Source organism: Orycteropus afer, unplaced genomic scaffold, assembly GCF_000298275.1.
Source record: "Orycteropus afer afer isolate SDZICR_OR568_19922 unplaced genomic scaffold, OryAfe1.0 scaffold00244, whole genome shotgun sequence".
NCBI lineage: Eukaryota > Metazoa > Chordata > Mammalia > Tubulidentata > Orycteropodidae > Orycteropus > Orycteropus afer.
In genome coordinates this window covers 3,817,029-3,830,077 of record NW_006921831.1, presented here as the reverse complement: position 1 = coordinate 3,830,077, position 13,049 = coordinate 3,817,029, and the positions used below count along the sequence as shown (strand labels likewise).

Here is a 13,049-nt window from a genome sequence, read left to right as displayed (position 1 = left end):
GTCGGGGTCGACTCGATGGCAAACAACAACAACATATATAATTATATTGGCTTTCTTGTAGTGCATCTTTTGTTATTTATTTAATGGTTACTCTAGAGAAGTGCCTCTCAAAGTCTTAGACTAGGGACCACTTGGGTCCCTGAGGCTGTCAGGAGGGTTGGGAGGCCAAAACTCTTTTCATAATATTATAGGACATTATTTACCTCAACTCAGTGGGTTTTTCCAGAGGCTCATGGTATGTCTTCTTTTAAGACAGATATTAAAGAGATTTGCAAAGATGTAAAATAATGCCACTCTTCTCACAAATTCTTTGTTTTGAAAAATATGGTTAGTTTTCATAAAAGTGTTAATTATATAAACATGTATTTCATTCATTATTTTTAAGTGGATTGATAAGGTTTTTTTTTTTAATTTCTCAGTTTTAAATTCCAATGTAATAAATGTTGATGGTTATAACCCACATAAGTGAAAGCTTTATAGAGTCCTCAGTAATTTTTAAGAGTATAATGTTTTCCTGAGACTAAATAAATAAATAAAGTTGAAAACTGCTTGCTGCCTTGGAGACTGTGGTGTGTGTGGATATGTATCCCAGTCCCCCTTGAAGGAGCATGGCTCCTCAGACCATGTAAAGACCTCACAGTAGTGTCATCTCATCCATTCCCCTGTGACCTTGCTGCTAGTGCTGCTGCATTTTACAAATCCTGTGATACTCTCTAGTTTGTTTTGGGAGTTGATCTTGTTAAAAGATGTGTTTCTGATTTGTTCATGTGTTACCCTGTTGGTATCCATCAGTCCTCCCTGTGTTCTGGGCTTCCATCTGTGGATCATTTCCCTTCAGGCTGCACACCTCATTTAGTGTTTATTGTAGTGTGGACCTGGTAGCAACAAGTTCTCTCAGATTTTTTTTTTTTCTTAACTAATAATGTCTTTATTTCACCTTATTTTAAAGGATACTTTTGCTGGGTATAAAATTATGGATTTTCTCTCACCTTTAGAGGGTGTTGCACCATTGTCTTCTGGTAAGAAGTCAGTCATCATTAATGTTTCCTGAATGTAATGTATGTATTTTTTGGGGGGGCTGCGTTTTAAGATTTCTCTTCTTATCTGGCAGTTTCATCAATTTAACAAAATGTGTATTGGGGAGCTTTTCTGTATTTTTATCCTGCTTGAGGTTCAGTGAACTTCTTGAATTTGAAAGTTGAATACTTGATACTTTTGGGGAAATTATTGTCTATTACCTTCTGTTTCTTTCTTTCTTTCTTTAATGTGTCTACCCTCTAGGTGGACTAGGCATGCCTTCCCTTCCCCACCCACATCTGATAACCATCAAAGAATGTTTCTTTTCTTTCTTTCTTTCTTTTTTTTTTTAATGAAACGTTTTTCTTGACTTTTTACAATAGTGGTCTCAGACAGTATTTGTCCTTTTGTGATTGACTGATTTCACTCAATGTAATGGCCTCTAAATTCGCCCAGTCATAAGATACTTCACAGATTCATCATTGCCCTTTAATATCACATAGTACTCCATTGTGGGTATGCACCATAGTTTATTGATCCATTCCTCATTGATGAGTACTTAGGTTGTTTCCATCTTTTTGCTGTTGTGAATAGTGCTGCAGTAAGCATGGGTGAGTATATATCCTTATTTCTCTAGGATATAAACCTAGTAGGGGGATTGCTGAATCATATGTATTTCTATTTCCAGCTTTTTAAGGACACACTATACCATTTTGTACAGTGGTTGCACCATTTTACTGTTCTACCAGCAGTGTATGAGGGTTCCAGTCTCTCCACACCCTCACCAGCATTTGTTGTTTTCTGTTTTTTTGAACTTTCCTATTAGTGCTGGGGTGAGATGATATCTCATTGTTGTTTTGATTTGCACCTCTGTAATGTCTAATGATTGTGCTTCTTCATGTGTTTGTTAGCCACCTGAATGTCTTCTTTGGCAAAGTGTCCATTCATTTCCTCTGCCCATTTTTAATTGGATTATTTGTCTTTTTGCTGTTAAGTTGTTGAAGTTTATTATTTCTTAAAATGTGTCCTCTGCTCTGCTGTTTCCTAAGACCCTGTTGAGAGGTATTTTGTACTGTTATTGTCTATAGGCTTGTGGTGTGCTCTTACGTCTGTAAGCTTGCTTTTTCATTCTTTTTCTCTCTGTGTTTCAGTTTAGGTAATGTCTGTTGACCTGCTTTGGAGTTCACTAATCCTTTCTTCTGTGTGTCCAGTTGGCTATTACAGCCACCCAACAAAGCATTTTTTGCTTCAGATATGGTATTTTCAGTTGTAGAGTTTGCATCTAGTTCCATTTCTTTGCTGAAGTCTTCTCTGTTTTCACGTGTTTTTGTCCATTTTTTCCTCTAATTAAAATATGTATTTGTAATATTAGTTACCAGTTGTCATCGAGTCAGTTCTGACCAGTGATGATGCCATGTGTGTCAGAATAGAACGGTACTTTATAGAGTTTTCAATGGCTGATTTTCAGGCGCTCTCCAGGTTTGCCCCTGGGCGGACTGAAACCTCCAATCTTTCTGTGAACAGCTGGGTGCATAACCAGAGAGTCTGCATCTGTTTGTTTTTATTATTTGTGCCACCCAGAGAGTCTATATTTATAATAACTATATTTCAGTCTTTTAAAGCAAATTCTAAAATGTGAGCTATCAGTGACCTGCTTCTGTTGGCTGTTTTTTCTCTTGAGAGTAAGCATACTTCCCTACTTTTATGAAACAGAAAAACCAAACTCACTGCCATTAAATCAATTCCAACTCATAGCAACCCCTGTTGGGTTTCTGAGGTGGTAAATCTTTACAGAAGTAGATTGTCCCATCTTCTTTCTGCAGAGCGGCTGGTGGGTTTGAACCACCAACCTTCTAATTAGCAGTCTAATGCCTTAGGCACTGCGCCACCAGAGCTCCTCACTTCTTTTTCCCACAAAGGGCGAGCCCTTTCATCTGCCAGATATGTAGAGATAGGGTTCACTAGTTTGATCTAAACAGGAGTTTAGCTGGATCAGTGCGGGGTGGGGGGCTGCTTTAGTAAATTTCTGCTTCAAGTATGAGGATGTGAGCTCCCCAGTTACAGAAACTTCTTTTTTGTTTGTTTGTGTTTGTCTTTCTGTTGTGTTTTGAGTTCCTGTCACTCATGTGGTTATTGTTGGATGCTGTTGGGTCAATCCTGACTCATGGCCCCACATGACAGAGTGGAACTGCCCCTTAGGGGTTTCTTGGCTGTAATCTTTAGGGGAACAAGTCACCCACTCTTTCCCTTACAGAGCTGCTGGGTGGGGTTAAACAGCCCACCTTTCAGTCAGCAGCCAAGCCCTTTGCTGAGCCACCGGAACACCTTATGTCACTAATAGAAGCTCAGTAAATAGTTGTTGGTGAGTAGATGAGTGAGTGAGTGAAGCCAACTCAGGATCTCAGCTTCAAGAGGCTGTGTCCAGGAGTGGGGCTGCCTGCCCTGAGTGGGGCTGGCAGCCTACAGGCCCTTCCACTCTAGACAGTCCGTCTGGCCTGGGATGTGATTCCTCCTTGGGCTGTATGCCCTGTCCTGTCCTCTCTCAGGCACGCTTGTTAGTCGCCTGTTGGACTTCCTGGGTTGGGCATCTACAGCTCTTATTGTTTCATCTTTTCTTTCTTTCCTTTTTGTTCTGCATTGCTTTTCTTTTTTCTTTTTCCTTCCTTCTTACTCCAGCAGTTTTCTTTTCCCCAAAATATATAAGAGCACTTTTTTTTTCTTATCTTTTTTTGTACATTTCTGTTCTTGTTTTGCAGGTGTAACAATTTACCAAATCTTAGTAAACTGATTCAATAAGCAGTAAAAGGATTTTCTTCGTATATCTGTTTCTACAGGAAAGTAGGAATAGAAGTGAAATTCCTCAACATAATACAGGGTATAGACACATAACCAACAGTCAACATTATTCTCAATGGAGAGAGACTGAAAGTATTTCCCTTATGAATGGGGACAAGACAAGGATGCCTTTTATCACCACTCTTATTCAGTATCGTATTGGAAGACTTGGCCAGAGCAGTAATGCAAGAATGTGCTGCCTCAGATCCCCTTGAACTTTCTCTTTCAGGCCGATGGTCTCTTCCTGTGTCTCATAACATGTGATATCTGTACATTTAAGACAGGAGGCCTGGCTGAGTGCTGTGGTTCTTCTCTGATCAGTTGGAATGTTTTCTCCCATAGGTGTCTGCCCTGAGTGGGACCTCAGCCTGGGAACTCAATAGTATGCATAGGTATGGTGTGGGGGCTCACAGCCAGGGACTGAGGCATTGTTCTACCACTTGGCACAGAGTCAACCCTGGAGCCCCCGTACACGAGCTGGGCTCCGCAGGGTTTTCAGCGGCTGACCTATGGAAGTATAACACCAGGCTCTTCTGCCAAGGCCATTTCCAGGTGGACTTGAACCTTTGACCTTTCGGTTAAGCTTGTCCAAATGAGAGAGAGTTCGTCCTGGGCAGCCTCCTGCCCCTACTTTGCTGGAACAGGTCTGTCTCTTACAGCCACCCCATTCTGTGCCTGATGTCTCTTGACCTTGGCGTGGAGGGAGAGATTGCACCCTCCACCATGGCCCTAACCGTGTATGCAGCCCACCCCTGGCCACCCTCCCTGAGAGCCACATCCCAGAGGAATCTTTCTCAGCCCCTCACACTGTCCCCAGAGCTCTGCTGCTCAGACTCCTCCCTCGCCTATGTAGCCAGGGCCTCTCGGGAGCCCCTCATCCTCCCTCTGCCTCCCTCCCTAATTCATTGTCTCACGGGTCTTTGGAACCCAAGACCCTCCTGGAGGTTTGCCTGGTGACAGCCTCAGGGTACCTCCTGTCCACAGGCACATCTTGTTCTTAGCTCTGGTTTCAGAGCCTGACCCAGCCTCCAGGTGATGGGTCTGGCTCTCGCCCAGCCCAGTATCAGCCCCTTCTCAGCTTCGCCTCCCTGCCCCCGCACCTCAATCCACTGATTGGTGCTGACAAAGGAGTTCCTACTCCTTACTGAGTCCCACACAGGTTGGGTGCAGAAGCGCAGGGCCTTGTGGAGGGTGCAGGGGTGAATGTCTTCAGCTTTTCAGAGGGCTCCAGACCTGAAAGTTCCAAGGCTGAAAGCTGCCTTTGGGCTCCTAGCATGGCAGGCCCCCCTTGGGGCCCCTGGTCATGTTGAGGGTTAGAGGTTTGTCTCCCACCCCCAGCTCCGCCTTTTCACACATGCAGGCTCCAGCCCTTTAGCCCCGGGGGCGGAGGCGAGGAGGGAGAAGTGTGGGATGCCTAGGTAGAGAGCACTGGCCAGGGATATGCCCTCTTTTCATCCTCACAGCTGCAAGGGCGCGTGCGGAGGAGACTCACTGCAGTCTCCCGGCAAAAGGGACTGGGAGGGGGCCTCCAGGGCCCACGCCCTGGTACCTGCCCCCCTGGCCCATAGCTGCAGCTCAAAGCTAGCTCAGCTCCACCTTGGAAGGGCACTCGGGACCGAAATAGCGCGGGGCTTATGTAAGGCGCGCCAGAAGGGGGCGACGGGAAGCGGTGCGGTGAGAGGCCGTCCCTTGGGTCCAGACCAAGTGATTTAGCGCGACGCAGGCCGGCCCTGCGAGCGCCCCACCCTCATGTTTGGGTGCTGGGGGTGGGGAAGCGCAGACGCGCGGCTGCTGAGCGTGTGAAATATTTCAGGACTTAATTAATTTAATTTGAGAGGTTCCTTTCCGGAGCGTGAACAGTTGTCTCCCAAGAGACGCACGCCCTCCCTTCCCCTCCAGCCTGCCTGGTGCGGGTGGGCGGAGGGAGAAGGCGAAGTCTGTGACGGCGAGAGGCGCTCTGTGGAGCCGCAGCGCTGCGCGGAGCGCCCTCCCCTCTCGAGCCTCGCCTTCTGTGGTGTCCCGGAGCCCAGGGGAGCCCCACCCATCGGGGCTTCCTCCTTCTGCCACCCCCTGGAGGAGGATGTGGGGGTGTCACGTGGGTGTTCTCGGATGGAGGCAGGGAAGTGGAGTCTGGGCGCCCCCACAGCGGAGGAGGAATTTGGGAAATCAAAGCCCTGGGCCTACGGGTCTGTGGGGAGCGGCCTAGAGACTTGGGGGGGCACCCCACTCAGCCAGCTGGGGCGGGAGAAGGTGGTGAGGCTGGGACCGGAAGAGGGGGGGTTAGAGAAGGGCAGGGCCAGCCCCTAATGAGGGGAACGAGCTGCGGAGCTTTGATGTCTGCAGGCGACTTCAAAGAGGCTGCCCGACCCTCCCTTCCCACCCCTCACCCCATCATTTAAAATTCCACTGCGCTGTGGGCTGGGGGTCCGGGAGCAGGCTCTGGGCCAATTTGGCCTCGGAGGCTGCGGGTGTCTTTGAAGTGGGCTGGCTGGGCTGGGTCTGGGTGCACTTCTGGGCCAGAACCCAGGAGCCTAGAGTCGGGGTGGTGCTCCCAGAGCCCAGAAACCGAATCCAGGGTGGCATCCACCCCGCCAGAGGCCATGTCCCCGTCCTCACTTGAGAGGAAAGGACATCTGGGCCAGGCCTCAGGTGATGAGAAGCAGGCCCCCGGAGAGCCCACCTGCTTCCAGGCCCAGGGCTCTTTGCGTCTAGGTGCCTGGGCTGGTCTTTGGCTGCAGAGGGGCATTCCTGAGGCCCTGGGGCAACAGGGTAGCGCCTGCAAGCAGCGGGGTGGGGCATCCTTTGTTTCCCACTGTTGATACCAAGGACGTCCTGGCCACAGCACCCCGGCCTAAGGCCTAACGAGGGCCTCTCTACCGCAAGGAGCGGCAGTCAGGGGAACCGAGGTCAAGGGCAGCAGCGGCCAGCATGGGTGCAGTCGGTGGCCTTGGTGTGTGGCTCTCAGCCCACAGCGCGTCTGGCCCTTGAGCAGCAGGGCCGTTTTCCACACCAGGGCTGTAGGCCCCAGCCCGCTTCCACCTGGGTCCCGTGCAGCCCTGGGCCTGCGCAAGCACCCACGCGTGTGCAGTGAGTCCCCAGGACTCTTTGGGGTCCAGCTCTCCCCAGAGGGTGGGAGCAGCTCTGGCCCCTCCCCACGAGAGGCTAGAATGAGGTGAGTCCCCTGCAGGGGGCCGAACCTGAGCCCAGGGCCTGACTCTGAGTTGGGAGGCGTGGGAGCTTTGTTCCCGAAGCCCTGCGTGAGCGGGGCGGGCGGTTCCCGTCTGGTGGCAGGCACCTGGCGGCGACTCCCGAGGTCTGTTGGTGCGCGTGAGGGGCGGAGCGGAGGGACTCGCGGTGCGTGCGCGCCACTCAGGCGGGAACAAGCCCCAGACGTGAGTCAGGATATCCCTGGGGCTCAGCCACACGGTCTGAGGAAGGAGAGGGTGTGTGGCTCAGGAAGCCGCTGGGAGCGCTGAAGACTGTCCGAAGGCATCCTGGCGCTGGGCATCTGGGGCCCGCTTCGCCACCCACCAGCTGTGAAGCCCGGGCAGGCCAGCACAGACCAGGTTCCCGGCGAGATGGGGAAGGGCAGGTCTTTCCTGATGGGACCCCACTGCGCGCCTGGAGCGCCCTTTGCAAACGCGGCTGCGCCGTCCCTGTCCGTGGTGCTGAAGGAGCCTCCTGGGCGGCCCTGGCTCGTCTGAAAATCACCCGACCTCGGGCTGCCCCGGGATACTACTTATTCTTTTTCTCGGCTTTGTTCCGCCTCTTTTCCCAGCACAAGCCGACTCCCAAGGCCTTTCGGGAGGGGAGTGGGGTGGAGCTGTGCCCCACTCCTGCCCACGGGGGAACTCACTAGCTGGCCCCATAACCCTGAGTGACCAAGCCTTGCGACGCCTCAGTTTCCCCTTCTGAGGAAGGGAGTGGGCATCCTGAGGATATGAGCTAAAGTGGGAGGTGATGAACTCCACGGCACCCAACAACAAGGACCTGGGGTCGGAGCAGGGGGCACCCAGGGGGACCAGGTTCAGCACCGAGGCCAGCGCCGCAGGTCCTTACTGCAGCGTGAGCTGGTTTCTTCCCGCTGAGCGGAGGCCGCCGCGCCCTCCCCAGCCAGTGAGATGTGTCTCAGAGACGCCCGGGTGCTCCCCCAGACTGCGCTCCTCAGCCACCCACGACAGTCTCGGTGACTCAGTCCTCCGTGCCCCATCATTGGCCCTTGAGGGCAGGTGAGTGCTGACTTCACTCAGCCTCTCATGTCTGGGCCTTCACCTCTTCTCGGGGAGAAGGCAAAAGTAGGGGATGGCGGGTCCCCAAAGGGACTCCTGGGTGGTCACCGCAAGCGTGGGGGCGGGGTCCCAAGAGACTAACCGTCGAGTCCACCCCAACCCTGGCAACCTCATGTGTACCAGCCTGGAAGTGGCCCACACCTCTCTCTGCCACTGGCCTCAACCAGGCAAGCCCAACAACCAGGGGCCGAGTGGGGCACTCAGATGAGATGGCACAGAGCTTTGAGGGAGCCTAGGCCTCGCGGGAGGAGTGTGGGTGTTCTGGGCAGCCCCTTACTGCGCCGAGGACTGGCTGGCGGGTGGATTGGCCCACAGCTGCACTGGGGCCCCGGTGCCGAGCCACCTGCTTGTGGCCAGGACTCCAGAGGCTGGGGCTGGGGACAGCTGCATACTAGGCTGCCTGGGAGGAGTATCAGCACTGGGCCTGCTCCCCTGCCACTCCCACAGGGTCCCCTGACCTACGATGGGCCTGAGCACCCCAAAGGGCAGAGTTACCTGCAGAGGACACAGTCCTGGACCAGCTGCATGAGATGGCATCTAGCAGCATCCTGTCGTGTCTGCATAGGGCAGGGGCAGGGGCCCCAGACCCCTACCCAGCCCCACAAACCCTGCCCCACAATCCCCGACCCCACCCCCCACAAGACCCCACCCATCCCCAGAAGCCCCTACCTGCCCTTTTCTGTCCCTACACCTCCACTGACCCTCACCTGTCCCCACTGCAGGCCCTTGGCCACACAAGCCACCACCCATCCTGGGGACGCCCTGCAGAACTGAGAAGGGGCTCTGTGCCTGACCCAGGCCCTGACACCCGCTCTCTCTGCTGTCCACTCAGAGCCCCCTGGGCCTTTCAGTTAGGGGCTTGTGAGTCAAAGGCTGGGCCCCACCTGCCCCCAGCCCCTGGCAGAACCTTGCTTAGCTCTCCAGCTGCCTCAAGGCCCCAGGACCCTTCAAACTGCAGGGAAGACCACCCTGCCCCAGCCCTTCAGCCCAGGCAGGGAAGACAGTCTACCCTCTGGAGGTCTGGGTAAGGGATGCACTCTCAGATCTCCAGAGCCCGACTGGGTGGATTGCTGTCGGCTGGGCTCAGGAGCTGTGTCTGCTGAGAAGAGGGGAAAAGCTGGTGGGAGGGAGGTGGGTGTCCATGTTCTTGCACACACACGCTCCTGGGACAGGGACTGATGCCCTTGGGTGGGGCAGCACTGCGGGACCAGGTGCCCAGCCTCATGCCTTCCCCAGCCCTGGGGCATCCCCCAGCCTCCATCACCCACAGCCCTTCCCCACTATGCCACCACTGTGGGCCTGCAGCCTGGCTCCGGTCTCTTTCAGCTCCCACGCCTGAAGCTGGCAGTGCCCGAGTCCCCCTCCTCCCCACCCCCCGGCAGAGGCCCCCGTGCAATTATCCATGACAGCATATACTTTCCCCACCCTGATCGGGCCTGTGTTTGCTGTAAAGACAATAATTAGAAATAAAAGTCACAATTGGAAAAGAAGCCTCCAGCAAGTCGGGGGTCTGGTGATTAGGGGTAATTGGAACCTTCCCTAGCAGAAGCCATGCCCCTCCTGGGCCCCCAGGCTGCCGTCCAAGCTCTCAGGCAGGCATGGCAGATGCTCAGAACCCAACTGTTGGGCTCCAGAGGACTCCGGGATGCCTCACAGAGGAGGGGAACCTCCATGCTGGGCCTGGAAGGCTGTGTTGGAGTCTGTGGGACAGAGTAATGAGGAAAGGGCTTTCTGGGAGGCAGACCCTGGACCAGCCACAACTCCCGTGCACCCGCACTTAAGCCACTGTGAGAAGCCGTCACGGGCTGTGGCCAGGAGGCACCTTGTGGCCACTGCCCCTACACCCATCTCTCTACCCTTTGAGAAGCTGACTGCCCTGAAAGCCCCAAGGTTATGGCCTGGATCCTGACACAGCCTCCCTGCCCCCAAAGAGCTTCATCCAGGGAAGACATGGGCTTTGTCCAGTGCAGCCCACTCCATGGAGGCCCCGTTAGTAAATCACTGAGCGCCCAGCCCCTCGCAGGGGAGCCCCTGGTGCACGGTCAGTCAGCAGCAGCATCACTGTTATCTGGGCGGTGACATCTAGTGCCACGCTTCCGGAACGCCAGAAGGACTGGCTGCTGCGCTCACCCCCCGTGGTGTTGGAGGCCTGCCTCACTCCTTCCTTCGGGAAGCAGGACCCCACTAACCACAGGTGTCTTGAAGGCCCCTGCTCTGTCTCTGTTTTCCTTTTATGATACGGATCTGCAGCGACTGCAGTGCAGGAGGTCACTGAAGGCGTTTGATGGAATCTTCTCTGCACCACCCTGTGTGGTGTGTGTATGTGTGCGTGTGCATCTGTGTGTGGTGTGTGTGTGCACATGTGTGTACATGGGTGTGACACGTGTGTCTCTGTGTGTCTGCATTTGTGTGTGCACCTGTGTGTGTACCTGTGTGTGTGCATGTGTCTGTGTCTGTAAGTGTGTGGTGTGTGGTGTGTGTGCAAATCTGAGTGTGTTTGTACATCTGCATGTGTGTGCTATATGTGTGTAGGCAGTGTGTGTATGTGTGCGTGTGTGCATGTGTGTGTTGTGTGTGTCAGCATGTGGGGGGGCTGGGTTCTGCATGTATGGGGTGTAATTAATTATGTGTGCTGTGTGGAGGGTTGTATATGTGGATGTGGATGTGGGGTGTCTGAGTACATGCACACATGTGGGTGTGTGTGTGTGCCAGGTGTGTGTGTGTGTGTATACTGAGTATGTGTGAGCTGTGTGTGTGTGTGGTTGTATATGTGGCAGTAGGGGTGTACATGTGCACATGTGTGTGTTGGGTTATGTATGAATATGTATGTGCACAGATATGTGCATGACTGTGTGTGCTCATGTGTGGGAGAAGGTAAATATGTGCTAGGTGTGTACACATGTGTATGTTGTAGATGCATATAAGTCTTTACTATGTGTGTGTGCACATTATGTTGTAGGGGTGTGTGTGTTTGTGCTAGATGAGTACACATGTATATAATGTATGCATGTCTGAGCTAGGTAGGTGCGTGCACACATGTATGTGTTATAGGTGTGTGTGCAGGTAGGGCCTGGGTGTACATTGTATGTGCTTGTGTGTGTGTGCATGCACCTGTAAGTGTGGTTGGTGTGTGTGTGTGTTTGTGGTGTATGTGTGTGCAGGTGTGGGATCTGTGTGTACATGTGTGTGTGTGTGTTGTCCTAGAATGATTGTGTACTCTGTAGCCAGCATTCCCATCATGGCCCAGTGGGGACGTGCCTTCTTGGGCCTGCATTAGGTGGTCCAATCATTGTACTGGCTGAGTGGACCCTTTGCTGTAATTACTTGTCACATATCCTGTTTAGGGACACGCGGGTGGTTCCCCATGTGCTGAAATGAACAGCCATGCAGTGTGGAAGCACAGGTCCTGGGAGCCTGTCCCCCGGGTGCCAGCCCCAGGTCCCCGAGGCTGCTGCCCCAGTGCCCAGTCTCCTGGTGGCGGCTGCGTCTGGGGAGGGTGCACTGCTTGCCCTTGGAGAGTCTTGTGCTGGGCGGTGGGCCCGTGGGTCCCGGATGCTCTTCCTCTGTGACCCTGTAACTTGCTCTGGTAACTGTCTTTCCAGCAGCGTGGAAGCTTAGCAGCTTGTACGCCTTCAGGACAGGGGCCTTCTTGCAACTGTTCCCCGCTCTCTCGCTTGCCATTCAACTTAGATTTCAGGGCTCTGCTGGGCGGAGCTTTTGCTTCTAAATCGGTCTTGCCCTTCCCCATCCCTGGACCCAGAGCCCTCCTGCTGGGCAGGCTCCTGGGGGACGGCAGCAGCTGAGCAGCAGAGGGCCAGGAAGACGGGGGGCACCTCAGCCCTGCACAGGGCACCCTCAAGGGGGCGTCAGGAGCAGGGTGGATGCCAGCCCCCCTCGCGGAATTGGGAGAGTCGCTAGTTCCCAGCCCTTCCTGCATTATTGATGACAGCCTTCCCTCTGTATCCCCCTCTGCCCTAGATCACAGGGCCCTGTGTGGGATCAAAGGCAGCCAGCCAGGGGCCGCCCTGCCCGAGGAGCAGTGGCCTGGTGCTGCACACCCTGCTGAGGCCTGCCCATCTGTCTTTGCTGTCAGCCCGGGGAGCTGCCTGGCTTGGGGATGCCCTAGTCCTACCTCTCCTGCCCTCAGGGAAGTACAGCTTCAACTCCAGGATCGCAGGCCGGGACAGCCTCCTGTGTCACAGCCTTGTGCCCATCCCCTGAGCCCCAGGCAGAGCCACTCTGCCTGCCCACCAGTAGAGCTTGGGCCCCAAGCTAGTACCACCCCACGGGGCTTCTTGGCTGGTGCCCATCCTCTCCTGGGGCCCGTGGGCACCACCAAGACCCTTCTGTGCACACCACCAGCAGCCACAGTGGTGTGAGCCCACGGTCCAGGGGAAATCAAGTTCGAACACTTGGTCTTCATGGTGCCAGCTTTGAGGTGGTAGTCAGGGTGGGAATCCAGTAGACTGGCCTCTGCAGGCAGACAGGGCTCTGGGTCTGAGCAGGTGGTGGGTCTGGAAAGCCAGCCTATTAGGGTGAGGGGCTTGGAGGTGCAGGCGGGCCAGGTGAGTGGGGGCAGCAGTGCACAGGGCAGCTGGGGTGATGCTGTGTGTCCCCAGGAGGCCACGGTTGCTCTGTACCCTGACTCACAGCACCCCATGGGAAAGAGTGGAAACGAAAATCCATGAGATTTTCTAGGTTGTAATCTTTACAGGAAGGAGCCCTGGTGGCACAGCCATTAAGTGCTCAGTTGCTGATTGAAAGGTGGGCAGTTTGAGCCCACCAGCCACTCTGCAGGAGAAACATGCAGCAGTCTGCTTCCGTGAAGACGGACAGCCTTGGAGACCCTGTGGGCAGTTCCACTCTGTCCTCTAGGGGCGCTGTGGGTCAGAATGGACTCCAGGGCAG

General features: G+C 54.0%; 1 protein-coding gene across 1 annotated transcript in view; it reads left to right on the top strand.

Moving 5' to 3' along the window:
- The window catches only part of BRSK2 (BR serine/threonine kinase 2), a 60,748-nt gene that overhangs the window by 6,442 nt on the left and 41,257 nt on the right, over positions 1-13,049 (top strand). Inside the window, exons 4-8 of the mRNA XM_007949345.1 lie at positions 5,316-5,397; positions 5,752-5,947; positions 6,907-7,024; positions 8,007-8,081; positions 10,073-10,182. Coding sequence (XP_007947536.1) covers positions 5,316-5,397; positions 5,752-5,947; positions 6,907-7,024; positions 8,007-8,081; positions 10,073-10,182 — 581 coding nt within the window. The remainder of the gene's footprint in view (positions 1-5,315; positions 5,398-5,751; positions 5,948-6,906; positions 7,025-8,006; positions 8,082-10,072; positions 10,183-13,049) is intronic.